General features: G+C 41.1%; 1 protein-coding gene across 5 annotated transcripts in view; it reads right to left on the minus strand.

The window, feature by feature from the left end:
• Window positions 1-21275, minus strand: part of NALCN (sodium leak channel, non-selective) — a 317213-nt gene that overhangs the window by 85570 nt on the left and 210368 nt on the right. For all 5 annotated transcript variants that reach the window (XM_043582614.1, XM_043582617.1, XM_043582618.1 and 2 more), the window contains 2 exons: window positions 3552-3688; window positions 1462-1603 (listed from right to left, as the gene is read on the minus strand). In XM_043582614.1, coding sequence (XP_043438549.1) covers window positions 1462-1603; window positions 3552-3688 — 279 coding nt within the window. The remainder of the gene's footprint in view (window positions 1-1461; window positions 1604-3551; window positions 3689-21275) is intronic.

Below are 21275 nucleotides of genomic sequence, written 5' to 3' on the forward strand. Positions count from 1 at the left end.
TTATATTCATATGAAAAAAAAATGACAGTGGCATCAGACTTGTCATCTGCAACGTTGGAATCTAGAAGAGAGAGAAATAGCATCTGTAGGTGACTGAAAGAAAATAAACAGGAAGAGACATTGTACAAGGAGTTCATTATTGTAACTGAGAACAAAATCACCGGGCTGCAGCACATGATGAGTGCTGGGAGAGTTAGAGGGGAGAGGTGGGGAAGGGCAGGAGAAAAGCAGCAGAGGGGAAAGGCACTCTGTGGGGAAAGGCTAATCCTCGTGGGATGGGAGAGCAGGGGAAAGAGGATGAAGGGGCTGGTATTTTATTTTCACGTGATAATGAGAAATATGTATTTGATCCTAAGCAACAGAAAAAGGGTGGCCCCAATTTAATGGAATAAAAAGTGAGCCAGGACTTTCAAAGGAAAATGCCTGCAAGTGAACCCTAATGTTTAAGATCTGTTACAAACTCTGTAACTGGTCATTGATTTTCTAACTGTGGAATCCAAGGGAAAAAATTCCCTATCAACTATTGAATGACAGATAGATCACAACATGATTAAGACAACACATAGCGATAATTGCCACCACATACTAAGCACTTAATAAGCGGTAGTTATGTTGACTGATTTTTTTTTCTAATGTTTATTTATTTATTTATTTATTTATTTTTCAACGTTTATTTATTTTTGGGACAGAGAGAGACAGAGCATGAACAGGGGAGAGGCAGAGAGAGAGGGAGACACAGAATCGGAAACAGGCTCCAGGCTCCGAGCCATCAGCCCAGAGCCTGACGCGGGGCTCGAACTCACGGACCGCGAGATCGTGACCTGGCTGAAGTCGGACGCTTAACCGACTGCGCCACCCAGGCGCCCCTGTTTATTTATTTTTGAGAGAGAGAGAGACAGAGTGCAAGTGGGGGAGGAACAGAGAGTAGGAGACACAGAATCTGAAACAGGCTCCAGGCCCTGAGCTGTCAGAGCCTGATGCATAGCTCGAACTCATGGACGGCAAGATCATGACCTGAAACTTAGACACTTAACTGACTGAGCCACCCAGGAGCCCCTTGACTGATTTTTATAGGAACCTCCTCTGGTTTTTCTCCCTAGTGTAATAACTGGAATAAACATGGTCTCTTGAAAAAGCAACACACAAGCCACCCTTAAACCGGGCTGACCGCTGCCAATCAGAACCCTTCTGCAAGTAAGAAAATGCAGGGTTGGGACGGTCTCTACCCACCAAAGTCACAGGGCTGCTACCTGGCACGGCTCAGAAACTGACGTGTACAAATGCAAAACTGAAATTCATAAATAATACCAATGTCAGGTTTAACAATTTCTTCTACAAATAAAATCATTTTCTTCATTATTGTCCTGAGACCTTCGATTTCAGGACCCCATAGAGCCTTGCAATTATGTAAAACATACGTGCTTAAGAAAACTTTGGTAATTTGAAGCAGTGGATTCTTACTTTTTGGTCAATGTATTTGTTGTCTTCTATTGCGGACCGTTTGGAGTGATCACAGGACGAGGAAGAGGTGGAAGGGAGGCTCCGTAACAGGCAGCAGGTGTCCTGTTGCTGGCGATCGATGAACTGCTTCATGAAACTCTCCCTTTGCAAAGGAAGTACAGACACACACATGTCAAGCATTGTTAAATAAAATGGAGCACGTGGTGGCGTTTTACACCTGTGCATTTGCTTGAGCTATGATAGGGTGACAGAAGTTCAGAGAAAAAAAGACCCAGGACATTCACTTTCTAATGTCCCCTCTTTGTAAAGGGAGCTTTCCTACTGTTCTTCATTCCTCATCTTATATTCTAATAAACTTTTGCCTGCTAAAAAAGAAAGAAAGAAAGAAAGAAAGAAAGAAAGAAAGAAAGAAAGGAGACACATCATGCCAAGAACAGTGTTTAAATTTAATTAGCAAAATAATTAATTTATAGAAAGCTTCCTGAATCTTCAGTAGTTTTGTTTAAAAAAGCAATGTCCCTGAAATAACTTTTAAGCAATAATATTCAGTCATTGACGGTAGTTTTTTGAATCTCATTGTGGTAATAAGATACTTCTTTTCCGCCTCTAAGACTTAGAAGAATTAGTTCATCTCTCTGAACTTCCACTCATCATAAGAATTATTGAGAGATAATTTTACATTTAAAGATTAAAAATAACTCAAAGAAACTTGCTTTATCTCATCTCCAAAACACGGTGAGAATGCAAATAACACCTTTCATACAACCACTAATCTTGAATCTAATATGTGGCTCTTTTATACTTCCTATTTTCTTTTTCTTTAAAATTTTTTAATATTTATTTTTGAGAGAGAAAGAGAGAGACAGAGCACGAGTGGGGGGAGGAGGGGCTGAGAGAGAGGGAGACACAGAATCCAAAGCAGGCTCCAGGCTCCAGGCTTCTCAGCACAGAGCCTGACGGGGGACTTGAACTCATGAGCCTCAAGATCATGACCTGAGCGGAAGTTGGACGCTTAACTGACTGAGCCACCCAGGTGCCCCATACTTCCTATTTTCAAGTTAAAAAAATATTTTAATCAGAAATGCAAATATATTTCCATTTGAATTTTAAATATTATGGCACCATACCCAGTCTCACATTTTTATAACCCCCCCCCCACAGGATTGTTTTTAGAACTAGTTACATAAAAATGTCAAATTTCATACTATTCTGGTTCTATTTGTGATTTTTGAGCTACAACTGAAATAAAATCCTTTGATTATTAAAAATAAGGGTTTGAACACATCCTTTATGCAAATGCTTAACTGAAGGGCAAAGGGGTGGAAGATAAAATTAGTGTAAGTGGGAAATGCCACATTTCTTCTTTTAAAAGAGGAAGACAAGGACCCATTAGAGCCTAAGGTGAGTGTGCTGGGCAAGCCATGTCACCAGAATTTTCCTTCTAAGGTTGTGTCCATGCTACATTAAGGACAGTTTAAAGATTTGGAGGAACGACATACCATTCTCTCCCGCAATAGTTATGTTGGTTTATGATGCATAAAGAAACAATGGCAACACACTTTTGAGCAGGTCTTTGTAATGCACTACTTGTTCTCTAAGATGCATTAAAGAATTTTTAAACTTGACAAAAGCGTGAAAGACAAATTATACTGGAATCAGACATGACGTTCTAAACAAATGCTGTCACAGCAGGACAGAAACCTGGCTGGTGGCATTTCTCTACTTACTTGAAAATAAAAGGCTTCAAGAGGTAAGTTTATCCTTATATGGTTGAAAGTCAGGGGTTGGTGTCTACCTGCAGCTGTGAGCACCCGTGCCGTTACCTGGGGAGTCGAATCCCTGAGGAGCATCTCGGGAAGAAGCAGGGGGAAGCAGCCTAATGCCACCATCAAATGACTGCTCCGAATATATCGCTTAAAGGGGTCAATGGCTTTTAAAACAGAGGTAGAGAGAGTAGAAACATAAATAACTTAAAAATAGAAAAAAATACCCTTCTTTTAAACATGAACTTGAAAGAAGGACTGATGCAGATTCAAGATAACTCTTTGACAGTGTATTTGGCACATACGCTGAAATAAGTATATTAATACCTGATTTTAGGAACTGTAAAATCTGAAGGAAGCTTTGAGATTTTCACCATTTGCGGTCTGTTTGGAAATTTTTCAAAGATTCGAAGTCGCAAAGGGAGCTTCTCTTTGGTGTCTGCATTGGCTTCACTTTGCTTTAACTAAAGAAAAAAATAGAAAGAAGACAAGGGGGAACTTGGCTTACTGCAAGTCACGGAGTACTTGAGTTTTCGAATCAAGGAAACGGTGAGTTGGTGCACGACGGACGGTAGATGGCAGCAGAGACCCATCAAGTGCGTTACTGTCTCCCGCCATCTACCGCTCTCTCCGTGCACAAACTTGAAAACAAACCCAAAACTAAACCAAAGCAAAAAACTAGCCCAGAAAAAAAAAAAAAAAAAAAAACAAAAAAACAAACAAACAAACAAAAAAAAAAACAAAAAAAAACAATGAGAGGAAACACTTATTGTTATTTTATTCCCAAATATTCCCGTTAATACCAAACATCACTTTTTATTGTTTACTTCTTTATTATCACTAGCATATCCAATAACCTAACAATAAAATTTGTTTTATAAATATGTGTGCTACGGCAGAAAATCAAAAGAATACAAATAAATGAAACTCCTAAGTAGTAATAGTTGTAAAGAGGGAAAATGTCAAGAAAACGCATCATTTATTTTAGCAGATTAAAAAGAAAAGCTCAAACTGGAAACAACACATTTGGTACCTACAGGAAGTTCTCTAGTTAGTTGTAAGGATAGATGCTTGAGAATGATTATATTATATGCCATAAAATATCTTTGCAAGAAATGACAAGCAAATGGTATCTATCTATCATCTATCTATCTATCTATCTACAAGAGGGCTTTTAAATTTCTTTTTTTTTAAATTTTTTTTAACGTTTATTTATTTTTGAGACAGAGAGACACAGAGCATGAATGGGGGAGGGGCAGAGAGAGAGGGAGACACAGAATCAGAAGCAGGCTCCAGGCTCTGAGCCATCAGCCCAGAGCCCGACGCGGGGCTCGAACTCACGGACCGCGAGATCGTGACCTGGGCCGAAGTCGGACGCTTAACTGACTGAGCCACCCAGGCGCCCCATGAGGGCTTTTATATTTCTACAAATTAGGTCTCAGGGAGACTGAGACTTGAGGTCACAAACTGGAACCAGTGCTGAGCTAAGGAGCCGTCCTAAGGATGGATTTGGCTAGGAGAACTCTGGCCTGAAAAATGAAGAAGTGTGCTTCCTCCCCTTCTCAGAACGCACTGTCTTCCCAATCCAAGGCTGACTTCTCTTGCCAACCTGCCTTACTTCTTCTTTTTTTTTTTTTTTATGTTTTATTTATTTTTGAGAGCAAGAGAGACAGAGCATGAGTGGGGGAGGGGCAGAGAGAGAGGGAGACACAGAACGCGAAGCAGGCTCCAGGCTCCGAGCTGTCAACACAGAGCCCCACATGGGGTTTGAACTCAGGAAACGTGAGATCATGACCTGAGCCGAAGTCAGACGCTTAACCGACTGAGCCACCCAGGTGCCCCCCCTTACTTCTTTTTACTACTGCCTCCTCTCAGACCTCTCTGTAGACTGGGATGAACCTCTCTATGTCCACCCGACTCGTCCCCCTCTCCAGCCTGCATCTCGGAACGCCGATCCTGTTCAAAGAGTCCATCAAATTCGGGCAGTTTCTCTGCTGGGCTTAGGGAAGCATGTTTCAAAAGCCATCAGCTTCTTCTCCCTTGCTGGGTGTGCTTTTACTTTATAATTACAACCTGTCTCCAGTCTGTGGAAAGATTAGCATGGGAGGCTGAGAACAGTTTTCTAAGTCAGAGAGGTGCCAACTCTTCCCTCCTCCCTGAGTGAGGGTATCCACACTGGCCAGAGAGAACATGGGTGCTGCATTTGGGGGAACATACAATTTCAATACAATACACGGTTGTCCAATTGGCTGTGAGCTCATCGTGAGGTTATATGTCTTATTTCTAGTTCAGAAAACGTGCCTCATTTCTCATAAACTTCAGAAACTGTTCCTACATTTTTGTTGTATATAATATAAATATTTTGCCATAGCCATCTGTACATCTTAGTTAATTCTGGGGCCTGTCTGTGGTTTTTCTGACGGAGGTGGTGACCTCATTTAGAAAAGGGGCCACTGTTCATGGCTTTCCTCCCCTTCTACATGGAATGCAACACAGCATGCTCTCAACCATTTGATGGTTATGATGGTGACAGTGATGAAGAATTAGCTCTCAAAGGTGCAAAGCAAACATGGCTAGCATTTCCATGAGATGCAGGGAATTAGAAAAATGGCCCCACATGTAAACACAGAAATTCACGAGGAAGAGACTCGTTTTCCAAAAATTTATTGGGACAACTGGTATAAAAATATTTGTCAGTGGTAAGTAGAGCACACAGAGAAAGAAAAGGCAGTTAATATGTTAAGTCAGACCAGAGAGAAAGGCAATTATGTAGGGCCAAAGACAGGCCAAGAAGACAGAGCAGAAACAAGGTATTTAATGCATGTATTTGCTGACTCACTTATTTATATATCAATGCAGCCACTTATAAATCAAATCCCAGAGGCCAGATTCCATGCAAAGTTCTAGGGATATAAAAATAACTAAGACACTGTATTTGCTCTCACGGAGCCCACATTATAACCGATAGATGGTTATACAAACAGATAATGACAAATATAATAGCTCTTCTAGCTGAGATCTAAACAAGGTGCCAAGAGCTCAAGGTGAGGAGCAAAGGGAGAAGCTTTAAAAAATGACGGTGCTACTTTTATTTCCAGAAACTTCTCCTAGTATTCTGGAGGCTGGGAGACCTAAATCAAGGTATCAGCAGCATCATGCTCTCTCTGAAAGCTCTAGGGAAGACTCCTTTCCTTGACTCAGCTTCTCAGCAATCCTGGTGTTCCTTGATCTGTAGCTACATTGCTCTGTTATCTTCCTGTGAAATTATAAGGCTTCTTCCCCATGTGTTTCTGTGTCTATCTGACTCTCCTTCTCTTTTCTTACAAAGACACCAGTCATTTAAATCAAGGCCCACCCTAACGCAGTATGATCTTAATTGATCATGTCTGTAAAAATCTAAGTTCCAAACAGGTCCCATTCTGAGGCTCCAGGTGGACATGAATTTTGGAGGGACACTATTAAACCCACTAGATACAGTAGTTGAAATTCTCAACCACTGTTTCTCTTTCCGCTGAGCCTGTAAATTCTAGGATGACAAGGGTCCTCAGAGGACAAGGATGTTTGCAGGGGTTGGGTGTGTTTCCTTATTTCATGTTCCGGGGCTGCCACAATATTGACACAAAGTAACCGACACAAATATATGTTGAATGAATAATTATACAATCACCAGCAGAACTAATCTCTAGCAGATAACTTGGAAATAAAAAAAGGATTGTAGGTATATCCTTAAGGGTGGAGAGATAAGCAGAAAGTATCAATTTACTGATTGAAAAAATTTGTTGGTGTAGAGTGTAAGTATCCCTAGATTCACAGAATAGAATAAAATTAGACTCTGTGGCATTCAACCTGAACTTACATCTACCATCGATGAGCCCATAGATGTTTAGAGTAAGTTTAGGTGTAAAATTAAAGAAAAAGTTTTAACATTTATTCGTTTTTGAGAGACAGAGAGAGACAGAGCACAAGTAGGGGAGGGGCAGAGAGAGAAGGAGACATGGAATCTGAAGCAGGCTCCAGGCTCTGAGCTGTCAGCACAGAGCCCGACTCGGGGCCAAAATTCATGGACCATGACATCATGACCTGAACCAAAGTCAGATGCCTAACCAACTGAGCCAACCAGGTGCCCCTAGACAAAAAATTGTATAATATTTAATTAAGTACCCTAGCCTATGATGTTTGGCAAATGTAGGGTACCAGTATTGAAAAATAGTCACCTTGCCTGCATGTTTTTAAAATGGAACACACCTCATTCTACTTAGAGTTATTTATACTTCCCCAAACTTGTAAACTCCTCAGGGGCAAGATTCTGTGTTTTTTTACTTAAAAAAATTTTTTTAGAGAGTGAGAGATTGTGAGAGGGGAAGAGGGGGAGAGAGAGAGAGAGAGAGAGAGAGAGAGAGAGAGAGAGAGAGAAAGAGAGAGAAAGAGAGAGAAAGAGAAAGAGAGAAAGAGAATATCAAGCAGGATCTATGCTCATCATGGAGACCAGCTCGGTGCTCCATCCCACGACACGGGGATCATGGCCTGAGCCCAAATCCAGAGTCAGACACTCAACCAGCTGAGCCAACTAGGCACCCCAGATTCTGTTAAAAAATATTTTTAATGTTTATTTTCTTTTTGAAAGAGAAAGAGAGAGAGAGAGAGAGAGAGAGAGAGACAGAGCGTGAGTGGGGGAGAGGTAGGGAGAGAGGGAGACACAGAATTTGAAGCAGGCTCCAGGCTTAGCTGTCAGCACAGATCCCGATGTGGGGCTCAAACCCACAAACTGTGAGATCATGACCTGAGCCGAAGTTGGACGCTCACCCGACTGAGCCACCCAGGCACCTCATGTTTTTAATTTACTTCTATAGCACCTTGTAGAGAGTAGAAAAATAATAACTGCTTGTGAATAAATGAATTAGAATTTAGCATGAATTGATCGTGGAACCGTAAAACTACAAATGAGAAGCTCTTTCTGATGACTCAGAAGGTTCTTCAGGATCCTACCAATCCTCTTAAATGTCAGGCATCATGGCTCCACAGAAGGGCCAGTTAAGCCAGAGAAGGGTGGGTGGTTGCATGGGGGGCAGACATATCAGATCTCACCGCAGAGGCGCTGGACAGAATCTTCTACAAGCGGGGGAGGGGCCTCTTTCTGGACAGCACCTGCCACATGCTCTGTCTGCTGTTCACAGTTAAACAGCATCAACTACAGGTGAATATACACACATCCAGCAGCTCGGCACCTACCAGAAACATGTCCACATGCACACCACAGCCACGCTCACAAGCCCGCAGCCACGCTAAACCATAAGCTCCTCAAATGCCCATCAGCAGTTGAATGGAGAAGTAAATCGTGGTTTATTTATGCATTTGAGTCAATGAACTACTTCCAAGCACAAGGATTTGGGTGAATTTTACAAACTAACGTTGAATGAAGGAATCCCGACCAATGAAACAAGTACATCCTGAATGATCCCATTTATATAAAGTTAAAGAGCAGGTGACGCTACTCTATCTGGCTGAGCATCTGCTGAGTAGTTACCCCGGGATGGGGTGAAGCATCATGACTAAGAGGACATGTGGGGAGGGGCTTCTAAGGACAGCTGCTCTTGGTCTGGGTGCTGGGTGTGCTCGGTTTGGAAAAGTTCAGCAAAATCATCTAATCCTTACTCCACTGCTATTAATCTCCAAAACCTGGACCATTTCTCCTTCCCCAGTCCGTGATGTTGGTCAAGATACAAAATGAGGAAGAAATACAAGAGGACGATGGGACCAGCTTGCCTACCGAGGGGTGCAGGGTGGGATGAAGGTGAGGCAGCCAGAGCAAAGAGAAACACTGCATGGTACTTGGAAACCACAGTCAAGTTTCCTGACACACAATAAACCCTATTCTACCTTTTATCCAAATTCTTCCCCCTTCTTGCATTTAAGGACAGATTTCCCCAAGGTTAAACTTACTTTGATGCAAATGGGTGAGTAATATGGATTACATTGAAAATACGGGATGATAATAGAAGATCCTTATACTATACCACAAAAGCAGACCTTCTAACGTACAGTAATTGTAATTGTAAATGTTCGCTTGGAAATAATTTCAAAGATTATAACTCTTGGATGGAAGGAAGAGAATGCAGAATGCAGAGAACACAAGATTTCAGTCTTTATGTTGGAAATCTAATGTAGGGGCACCTGGGTGGCTCAGTGGGTTAAGCGTCCGACTTTGGATCAGGTCATGTTCTCGTGGTTCGTGAGTTCGAGCCCCGCGTCAGGCTCTGTGCTGACCGCTTGGAGCCTGGAGTCCGCTTCAGATTCTGTGTCTCCTTCACTCTCTGCCCCACCCCCACTTGCACTCTGTCTCTCTCTCTCTCAAAAAGAAATAAACATTAAAAAAAATTAAAGAAAAGAAAAATCTGATATAAAGAACAGTAACAAAGGAAAGAATTCCTAATGGCTTCGACTGAGCATGACGTGTGGCTGTAACAAATAGATCAGATGATAGATTTGTAACAGACTCACATGGTTTTAAAAAAACACATTTGCAAAGAAGAAATTAGAATAAAATAGAAAGATTCAAACCTTGAGCTTTAAAGTATATAAATCATCGAAGCTCAGGGCTATTCTATGGCTCAGCATCTGTCTTGTGGAGATATCATTACACGTCGGGCGGCTGAAAGCCTTTTGCTTTCTGTGTGCTTCTCAAGAGACTTGGGTGTAATCGCTCTGCATGACACATACCCTGTTCTGCCTCATCGCTTACATCTTCTGTATTCCAGCCTGTGCTTTCTTCTGTTAAAATATTCAAACATTATTCAGTTTCGGTTCCTTTCTAAATGCTGCGACAAATAACTGAATTGAAGGATTATGTTAAATAAAAATTTTTGTAATTTTTGGTGTGATTTTTCTAAAAGAAAACAACTTAAAAAGTATTCAGACTTGGGAATGATTCTCATTTTAAAATCTAGTTCATGCTAGTTTGAAAAATGTGCACAGACCTGTAGGTCAGTGTAGCTGAGGAGTATTTTTCTGGCAGTTCAGTATGTGAAAAACGGCCACATTATGCTCAATCTGGAGAAGGAAGTTTGTCTACGTTATCTGAGTAAATTAAGGCCGAGTTCTCTTTTCTTCTTTAGACAATGGGTTTGGCCGGTTTTCCTAGATCTATACATGACGCAGTAATTCAGAAGTGAGACTCTTCCTAAAGCATAAACTGTTATTTTTCAAGCAAGTTTCTCTTGCTATTTTGCATCTGTGATTTTTACAACCCAAACTGCACGGCTTCTGGGTTAAAACAGATGGGATATCTGGAGTAATGATCAAACATGTTGGTCTCTGTTAATATCTCTGTGTCCCAGTGTTACTATAAAACCTTGATATAAAATATAAAGAATATCCTTCACTAGGCTGTTGAGTCCAATAAGGAGTTTCTTAGAAGGGAGAATATTTTCTTTCTTTCTTTCTTTTTTTTTTTTTTTTTTTTGCCCTGGGCAATGGGCTTTCAGCCACATGATTGAATATAAAACAGCACTACCGTATGCTTTTAAAAATGCTTCCCTTAAAAAGTGTTTAAGTCACCTACTCTCCTCCGTTTTACAAAAAATCTGGAATACATCCAGAACTTCCAAGGTCAAATTGGGGTTTTATTGATACAAACCGGAGGGCTCTATTTCTTGGCTTCTGGGCCATAAATGAGACATTTTAATATGACAGCTGGCACCTCCAAATGTTCAAAGTAGTTTTATAACATCAGTTGATTCATGGCACTTGGTGTTTCCTTTCCTACATCTCTCAACAGACTCTGAGGGGTTCCTCATTCCTCCTTACAGCATGGCCCTGAAGAAAATGGGGAGCCGAGGTGTGTTCTCGGAGGAGCTGGTGCACTGGGGAGTTAAGTGGCTTCTGCACTTCCTGGTTTGGGAGGCCCAGCAGAGCACTTAGGAAGCACTCTGACATTTATATCGTCTTGTGCCATCCCTTGGATGTACACAGCACTGAACCTAAGATCGTACCGGCTTTAAGTGTCCTTCAGAAGGTGACTTTGTGAAGCAGTGTGAAAAACAGTTGCAACAAGGCGAGGCTAGCAGAAAATGCTAACAAGTTAGTAAGATGAAAATAAAAAAAAAAAACTATTCAAAACTAGAATGCTGAATTATGTCGAATGGGTAAGTTTTCCTCATATGATTGTCCCCTGAAATGCCATGAATGGAATTAATGATTTCTTTGAGACAGAAGTAACGAACAGTTTGCTTTCGCATGTTTTCTCTTCTAGGTCCCAAACACCTCTATTTTACATTCTATTTCTCTTGTGTTATTCAAGCGAGACGCAGTTGTTTCCATTAGGAACCTTACTGAGTCATAGAAACATGTTCATTATGATAAAAAATGCGTTTTTTTTGCTCCACTTCAGATGAAATTATATTAGAATTCTATGTAAACTAGATAGTTGATTCTTGTTAAGAGATGAATATTCAGTAAGTAATAGGATAAAGCCCACAACAAAGGGAATTCAGAATATATATATATATATATATATATATATATCTCCACACGTATATATATTACACTCACATAATTGTCCTCCCTGGTTTGATTTAGAAAACACAGGAGGGGGCGCCTGAGTGGCTCGGTCGGTTAAGCGCCCGAGTTCAGCTCAGGTCACGATCTCGCGGTCCGTGAGTTCGAGCCCCGCGTCGGGCTCTGGGCTGATGGCTCGGAGCCTGGAGCCTGTTTCTGATTCTGTGTCTCCCCCTCTCTCTGCCCCTCCCCCGTTCATGCTCTGTCTCTCTCTGTCCCAAAAATAAATAAAAAAAGTTGAAAAAAGAATTAAAAAAAAAAAAAAAGAAAACACAGGAGAAAACACAGTCTAAGTAAAAACAGTAAAAAAAAAAAAAAAGTAAGAAGATGTGGATTTAAAATTTTGTTCGGTTTTATAATCCCTTAAGCACTTTGGATTTCAATGTTCTCAAATGAAAAATGAGGATCTTCCCTCCTTTATATAAATGCCAGATATATAAGTGAGATAGCATATTGTCTGTAATTTGAATTACTCAAGGGAAATGTGCTATAAAAACCAAAGCTATCACTATGCCACAGTAACTGCTAGTTCTGCCTGAAAATGCTCTCATCTCAGCGAGTGGGGATAAATTCTGAGGACGCTCACATGCTGTGCTGTCCAAACCCTCCCCTCCATCCACGCTCCAACTTCTGCCCCTTTGATTGACTGATTTTCTCAAGACCCTTGATTTTAAAAATGAAAATGAAAAGAGTGGTGAACATTTCTCCTGATCCGATTCCTTTCCCTTTTCAAACTTCCTTCTCCAAAGTGTCGTCTATACTTGCTATACATGCGGCTTACCTGCACTAACTTCCTCGCATCTTCCACCCTCGCTGTCTCAGGTCTCTCCCCAGCACCTCAGGGCTGCTCTTAGCAGCCACCAACATTTCCCATGCTGCTGAAGCCAGCAGCCACTCAGGCATCCTGGTTTTACCTCACTGCCTCTACTAACCCACCTGCCCCCCAACTGGGTTTCCATCTTTGTCTTGCCCCTTGAAGCCCATTTTTCTTTATAGAACACCTGAAAAAGAAACACCATTGTGTTCCTGGTCTTTAAAGTAATTCAAGGATGTTCATTTGTATATAGAAGAAATTAGAATCTTCTAAGATGGCATAAACGACCCTTCGGTGCCTTGCACCTTATATTCCAATGATAGTGGTTTGCAGGTCCTTCCCACAGTCTTACTTCATGTATTTGTGCCTCTGAACATACTCCCTACTGCTGCCCCCTCCCCCCCCCCCATCGCTTGCAACACACTTTCCTTCTACACTCAGTTAACTCCCTCAAAAATCATCTCCTCTAGGAAGATTTCTTAGAATAACAATAATTGGTAAGTTGAAGTAGTAAACATGAGTGCTAGACTCTATGCTGAACACTTGGCATTGCTAATATTACTTAATCCGGTTTAGCCCATGAGGTAGCTCCATGCTCTAGCATGTTACAGATGAGGAAACTGAGGTCACAAGAGCTTAAGTCAGCCGCCCAAGGTCACACGGCTGGAAGTCATAGTACTGGCATGTGGAATCTTTCTGATTCCACAGCTTGAGCTCCTAAACACTGTTTTATATTGCCTCATTGAAACAACATTTTCAAGCAGTAGATGGGTTTTTACTTCTGCAATTTTGTACCTGCTATTTCTTTAACATGGAACGTCTTCTCCTATTTTGCTAACAACATTCCGGGTCATCGTTTCTAGATACATCTTCCCCACCTGCCTGCAATCCGAGTTAGATATATGTTCTCCTATGTTCCTTCTTCAACCTTAGTGCTCAGGTCTTTATGCCATAACTTCCTAATTATGTGTATCTTCCCCCCACTAAGATGACACATTTTAAATTAAGTGTGGGACTCTTAGTGCCCCATGGCCTCATACCATACGTTTACATTCACAGGACAAAGATAACACAATGATGATGAGATGGAGAATAAAACAGGCAGACTCAATGTGGTCTCATAAACAGGTGAAGTGACCCCTTTGTGGTATTTGTCAGCATTTTGTTATCCTTTTCTTAGGTTCTTTACAATGTGGAAGCAGCTATATTAACCAGCACAAACAAGTCTCCCGGTTTCAGAATGAGTTATTTTACTGATTAAAGATGAAGAGAAATGACAAGTCTCATCAGATTTTCTATTAGAAACAAAATCATAAAAAGCATTTGGCTCCTGATGACATGTATGCTCTCAACTTCTTAAGATCAGAAAAGCATAACGAACTATAAATTCTATACAACGTATTCATGGTATAAAGCTTCGCAGATGTACATGTCTTTGAACAAGGCCACATAGCAGCCAATTTATATGTTGTGTTATTGGACTTTACCATAGGAAATTCTTATCCCATTTTTAAAAAAACAACACTTTATTTTGAAATCATTTTAAACTTACATAAGAATTGCAAAGATAGTACAGAGAGTTCCTGTATGCCCTTGACCCAGCTTTTTCTTATGTTAGCATCTTACATAACCATAGAACATCTATCAAAACTAAGAAATTAACCTTGGTCGAAATACTTTTAACTAAAGCACAGACACTGTTTTTTTAAAAAAAAATTTTTTTTAACGTTTATTTGTTTTTGAGACCGAGAGAGACAGAGCATGAACGGGGGAGGGTCAGAGAAAGAGAGCGACACAGAATCTGAAACAAGCTCCAGGCTCTGAGCGGTCAGCACAGAGCCTGACGCGGGGCTTGAACTCACTGACCGTGAGATCATGACCTGAGCCGAAGTCGGCCGCTTAACTGACTGAGCCACCCAGGCGCCCCAGACACTGGTTTTTGTATCAGTGTCTTTTTCTGTTTCAAGATCCAGTCCAGGTGCCACACTGTATTTCGTTATCATGTCTTTTTAGGCTCCTCTAGAGCATGTGACAGTTTCTCGTACCTTCCTTGTTTTTAAAAGACCTTGGCAGTTTTAAGGCATACTGGGCAGGTAACTTGCAGAATGGCCCTCAGTATGGGGTTGTCCAATGCTTTCTCAGGATTTGGCTGACGTTGTGGATTTGGGGGGAAGAGTATTATGGAGACGCGAGGCTTATCTCATCATATCAGGGGGAACATGACACCAATGTGCCTTCATGTTGGTGACGGCGACTGTCATTACTGGGGTAAGGTGTCTTCCAGGTTTCTGTAACTGTAACGTTACAGTCTCTGTTTCCTTACACTACCAGGTAGAAGTAAATCACCAATTCCTGCCCACAGTTAAGAAGAGAAGACTTAGGCTTCACCTCCAAGGAGGGGGAAGTATCAAAGAATTTGCAGACATATGTTAAAAACCATCAGAATAATTTAAAAAAAAAGTTTTGAAGGAAGAAACTTTGAGGTCACGTAAATATCTATTTCTCCTTAGAGCCTCATATTGATTTTAGCACGCAGCAGTAGGTCCTGCTTATAAATATAATGTTCTAATGGCGATTTTCTATTTCCCTCATTTATTATTCTATTATTTCTATTTCTCTATATTGCCTCTATATTCACTCGGGATTATTCTGTAAGGAACAGTTGTCACTTCTCCACTTTTAAATTCGATAATTTATGTGTAAGTATGGCTTTTTGGCTGTTTATTTTATTCTTTGGGTTATAATCTAAGACCCTTATTATTTATTTGATTGCTCAATTTGTCATCGGGGGCTCTTTCAGGTGGCTTCTTACTCTTCCAGTTACCCTTTTCTTTTTCTTTTCTTCTCCTTTCTTTTTAAAAAGTACTTCCTTACTTTCTGGGCTCCACAAAATACTTAAGTCTTATCTTCTATTTCCCCCGACTCAGCTTGAGAATCAGCCGTTCCTCCAAAGAGCGCTGATTTGCTTTACTGGAGAATGGTATTTAGAAATGAAAATCTTAGGGGCGCCTGGGTGGCTGGCTCAATCAGTTGAGCGTCTGACTTCAACTCAGGTCATGATCTCCCCATCCGCGAGTTCGAGCCCTACATCAGGCTCTGTGCTGACAGCTCAGAACCTGGAGCCTGCTTTGAATCCTGTGTCTCCCTCTCTCTCTGCCCCTCCCCTGTGCATGCTCTGTCTCTCTCACTCTAAAAAATAAATAAACACTAAAAAATTAAAAGAAATGAAAATCTTAGCACCAGGTTTGCTTGTTGTTATTGACAGGTCACTGCTTCTAGGCTCACTCAGAGGAAATAATGTATGTATATAAAACAATGTATATATGCGTACCTATATTTAACACCTGTGTATGGATGGATAAGTCTTATGTAACCTTAGATTATATATATGTATCCATCCATGTATCTGTGTATCTGTCTATGTATCTATCTTCTATCTTAAAATAAACTGAGCTTATACTAATACTCCTACTCCAATCTGGTGCCATAGGGTTAATTCTGGCATCTCCCCTTCGTGTATTTGTAACTTCTTTCTCTGACAGTGTGACATTATCTACAGTAAGTTTTCTTATCTGTTCCAGCTTAGTGTACATATAACTAGTATCAGTGAAGGTATTTACCGCAAAACAAATACCACACTTTAAACTGGAGGTATGGAAGACACATATTTCGCAGTCCCCACACTGGCCTCGAACCTCAGCCGTGTTCTGTCTCCTTAAGTAATTCCTTTTCAGGAAATAAGCATGCATTTTCCAAGTACCATTCCTGAGTATGCTTATGGTAGATTGTAGAGTTGTTCAATTTTGCAGACTTTGATAAAAACGGCTTATTAGATGCACTATGAAGATTCACATTAATCAACATATTTTATGCAAAGCAAAATGGAAATAGGAATAACATCAAAACGAAATAGCATGCATGTACATTTCTCGTTTCCTAGAAATAACCTCAGTCACTCTTTTGTTCATACCAGAGTAGGAACTATTCGCTAGTCATACGGCTGTGTGTGAGAATGTCAGTCTCACCCCATCTCCCACTATGCCTACTGTTGAGCAAGCACCCGGAGTAGAATATAAGGAAAGGCCAATGATGAACTCATTAACTCTCGAGTACAAGGAAGCAGAATTATTAATAAAGAGAAAGAAGACTGGTTATTTTGATAAAGTCCATAACTCTCTGGCCACCTTTTATTAAAAATCATTCCAGTTCAATCCAGTCTCCTACGTGATTCAAACCTTCCCCAAGCCCCTACCTCATAGGGCTACAAGTGTGACCTCAGGTCTGGAACTGGGGAGGGGACACGCTCCCTTCCTTCACTGCTCCACATTTCCTTCTTTCGGGTCTAGCTTCTTGAGAGCAGAGGCCAAGGTGGAGGGTTAGGAGAAGAAAGGATTGTCTTAGGAAACCAGCCACATTTCAGGGTGGCCCCCTTTGTGTTTTGGTCTGGATCTAGACCTGTTGAAAGCTGATGACTTTCTGTAGGGATGACCAACATTGTAAGCAGTCATAGACATGAAATTCTGGCCTAAAAGGAGTGAGGTTGACTAGCTGGGCCAATCAGATCTTCTCTTGTTGGGAGTTTGAATTTGAGACAGAGTGTTGATTATTTGTAACAAAACCAAAAGTCAAAACTTACATGGAGAAAAATGAGATTATTTGTGTTGCCTTAAGGGTAAAGCACTTGGAGTTACTAAACATTTTTCTTCAACGTTCTAGTAGGTCTTTTCTTTCCATTCTGTATAATCTCATCCAGATTTACAACTTCCAGTATTATGTCCGTATAGAAAACCTCACTAGGACTGAAGAATCAAAGAGGGAGAGGAGTTTTGTCTGGTTTCTTCCCTGACTTACCCCATGTGCCTAGGACAGTGCCTGGCACATGGTAGGCACTGGCTAAGTGAAGATTACCTTGAACATCCATATTTGTATCTCTAGCCAGCCAGCCAGCCCTCACCCCTGAACTCTAGATGTACACATGCAGCTGTTAGGGGTCTCCACTAAGTCCCAAACTCATCACAGTCACAACATGCCCAAGACTGAATTGTTGATCTTTTCCCTCCAATAGGTTCCATGCTAATGTTTCCTGGCTCAGTGGATGTTACCATCGTCTATTCAAGGAGATGAACCTGAAACCAAGAGTCATCCTTGAGACTCTTCCCTTTCTGCCCTTAAATCCAACCCCTCACCACGTCCCTGCTGATTTCACTTGCCAAACAGCTCTCCAATTTACCACTGCCTCCCATCTTCAAGTCTTCTGTGGCTTCCCATGTTCTTAGGTAAAACATAAAATTCTTGGCTTCTCGAAGTGCTGCGTGGTCTATGCCCAGCTTGCTTGTCTACACTCACTTTATACCACTTGGCCCTGGGCTTTCTGGTCACTGTTGCTCATCCTTCAGAACTTAGCTCCAGTGTTTCTTTCTCCTCCCTCACTGCCCTTATCTCCACGTGGGTCAGAGTCTTCTATGAACTTCTCACTCAGAAAAATGTTATTATTTAAAAAAATTTTTTTAAACGTTTTTAAATTTTATTTTTGAGACAGAGAGAGACAGAGCATGAACGGGGGAGGGGCAGAAAGAGAGGAAGACACAGACTCGGAAGCAGGCTCCAGGCTCTGAGCCATCAGCCCAGAGCCCGACGTGGGGCTCGAACTCACGGACCGCAAGATCGTGACCTGAGCTGAAGTCGGACGCTTAACCGACTGAGCCACCCAGGCGCCCCAGAAAAATGTTATTTTCTAAAGGAAGTTCATCTCGGTTTGTAAACATTTATTCATTGGTTTGGATATTTGATTTATGTCCAATTTTTCCACTAGACCATAAAGTCCATGGAACAGAGAATTTTATTGTTTATTCCTGTTTCTTTAGTGCCTGGCCCAGTGTCTTACACACAGTAGGGACTCAAAGATTTGAGAAACAAATGAACAATCAGATAGTAAAAATGCTTTGGGAAGAATGAAAAGATATATGGACTGAGACTCAGAACAAGCAACAGATGGGCTTTGTAAATGCATTGACGTTCGCGTTTAGGTACACACGGGGTAACACTGATTATAATCTTAACTCCTTATAGTCTTAACAGTTACGAAGGAGTCTTTTTGCAACGCAATGACTGTGAGACACTGAATAAAACTGAAAACCAGTTGTCATGCTTTTCCCTTAGAACCATAACAATCTACTTTCCCATTGCCTGTGAAAGGATCTAAAGGAAAAAAATGCTGTTCACTTAAAAAAATTTTCTTCTCTTGATTTCAGAAAGCAAATGAGACAGGGCTGGGAATGTGGAGTTGAGGCAGAGCTGAAGGGAGAGCTTCTTCCCCAGTTAGGGCATGTTTTCCCTATGTACCTTCTCATTTTTTTAAAATTGAGGGGTTGCCTTACAAAGTGCTGTGGGAAAAAACGTAATGAAAGTAATTCTGAATTAGCACAATTGTAGAATGATACAACCAACAACTGATCAATGTAAACTTGAACAGTCTTAGGCAAGTCATTTTATGTTTGTTCAAAGGCAAGAGAGTCAGGTAATTTATAAAAAGTCCCAAGTGCCAGTGGAATGAGGCAAAGAACAAGGTTTCTGAAAACGAATCCTCTAAAAGTGATCTGGTTTGGGTCACTCATTCATGGAATGAAAATTTGAAAGGGCTTAGAGGAAACCCTTCTTCCAAGAGAGTCTCAAACTTATAAAACTCACTTTTTATGGGACTTATGAGATTAAGGGTGAAGGTAAATGATTCCACCTGCTGAGAAAGCTGCTCTTGGTCGATGACAGTTGGTCTGCATCCTGAGTTGCACCTGTTGTCCCCCACTGGACCACGATCTCAGTGCCAAAAGGGAAGCACTTCTTCTTGAGGCCAAAGAACATGACTCTGGAGGTTGTGTTCATTTGTGAGGGCACTGGGTAGCTTAAAACAACAGAAATTTATTGTCTTACAGTTCTGGAGGTTGGCAGTCCAAAATCAAGGTGTCTTTGGGCTTGGTGCCCTCTGGGGGCTCTGAGGGAAGGTCTGTTCCATGCCTCTCTCTTACCTTCTGGTGATGGTCGGCAATTCTTGGTGCTCCTAAGCTTGTAGACACCTCACAGTCTCTGCCTCTGTCATCAGATGGTGTTCTTGTATATCTGTCTGTCTGTCTCTTCTTTTCATATAAGGACACCAGCCTAAGCGGATTAAGGTTCACCCTAAAGATCTCATCTTAACTTGATTATATTTGCAAATACCTCATTTCCAAATAAGGTCACCTTCAGAAGTATTAGGGATCAGGGCTTCAATATATCTTTTGGGGGGACACAATTTAATGCACAACCAAAGGACATAAATTCCAAAAGGTACCTCCTCTGCTTGATGACTATCACCGGTTTAACTCCGAAATTCAGGTGGGCTGTTTCCCTTTTGGCACTGACTTCTAGATTTCTAGGCCATATCTAATGCTGATAATTGATATCCCCAAACTCTGAGTCTCTGTTGTAACCTATCGGCTTGAATCTTGATCTGAATTGTTTTCTGCCTCAGTCACTTCATCTCTTAGAACTGATCTTATTGCAGTCCGTGTCTTTATTGACATAAGCATGTATTAAGCAGAAGTCTAACAATGAAGCAATTTCAGAAATAGCAGAGCAAATCTTATATAAGATGACCTTCTGAGATTTAAATTATGGAAAATTATGGGTATTAATATGTGAATTGACAACTGAAGAGTCATTTCTGACTAAAAGATGAAGAGTGGCTTCAAGTGGAGTTGAGTAACATCAAAGGCTTCCAGTAAATACCACTTCCCAAACCCCAGTTGCTAATGATTTGTAGTTTCTTTAGGGTATTGAGGCTCTGGCCCCTGGGCAGCTCAGTGTTTCCTGGAGCAGCAGGAATCCTGGATCTCATGACTCCAACTGCCTGAGATTCCCAGCTGTTGATCCAATGTGTTGTGCAAACATCACTCTCTAACATGCCACAATGGAAAAAAAGGTTGGGTAGTCCTATAGTAAATAGTGGTGACATACTTAAAAACATTAAGAATCATCCAGTAACTAGTGGTCTGTCTGGAAGCTTAGAATATGATAAATCTAAGAAGAAAGGATCGGCAATTCATCCTCACTTCTTTAGCTGTCATTCACTGCTCATGTCTTAGAACCCAACTTCCACCCGAGTGCCTGAGCCCTACTGTCATCACCATCACTTACCACCTCCTTACTGCTAATATCATCACCATTTTTTTATTTTTAAAGTTTATTTACTTATTTTGAGAGAGAGAGAAACAGAACGCATGAGGGGGGAGGGATAGAGAGAGAGGAAGAGAGAATTCCAAGCAGGCTCCACACTGTCAATGGAGAGCCCAACACGGGGCTCGAGCTCATGAAACCATGAGATCATGACCTGAGCTTAACTGACTGAGCCACCCAGGTAATCCTACCATTTTTTCATTAAAAACTTTTTTTTTAAGTTGTGGTAAAAAATACATAACATAAAATGTACCATCTTACTCATTTTTAAGGTACAGTTCAGCAGTGTTAACTACATTCACTTGTTGTGCAAAAGATCTCTAGGACTTTTTCATCTTGCATAATTATAACTCTATAGCCATTGAATGACAACTACCCTCTGCCCCCTCCCCCTGGCTCCTTGCAACCACTAGTCTGCTTTCTGCTTCTATGAACAAGTCTACTCCAGGAACCTCACAGAAGTGGAATCATACAGT

Source organism: Prionailurus bengalensis, chromosome A1 (assembly GCF_016509475.1).
Source record: "Prionailurus bengalensis isolate Pbe53 chromosome A1, Fcat_Pben_1.1_paternal_pri, whole genome shotgun sequence".
Classification (NCBI taxonomy): Eukaryota; Metazoa; Chordata; class Mammalia; order Carnivora; family Felidae; genus Prionailurus; species Prionailurus bengalensis.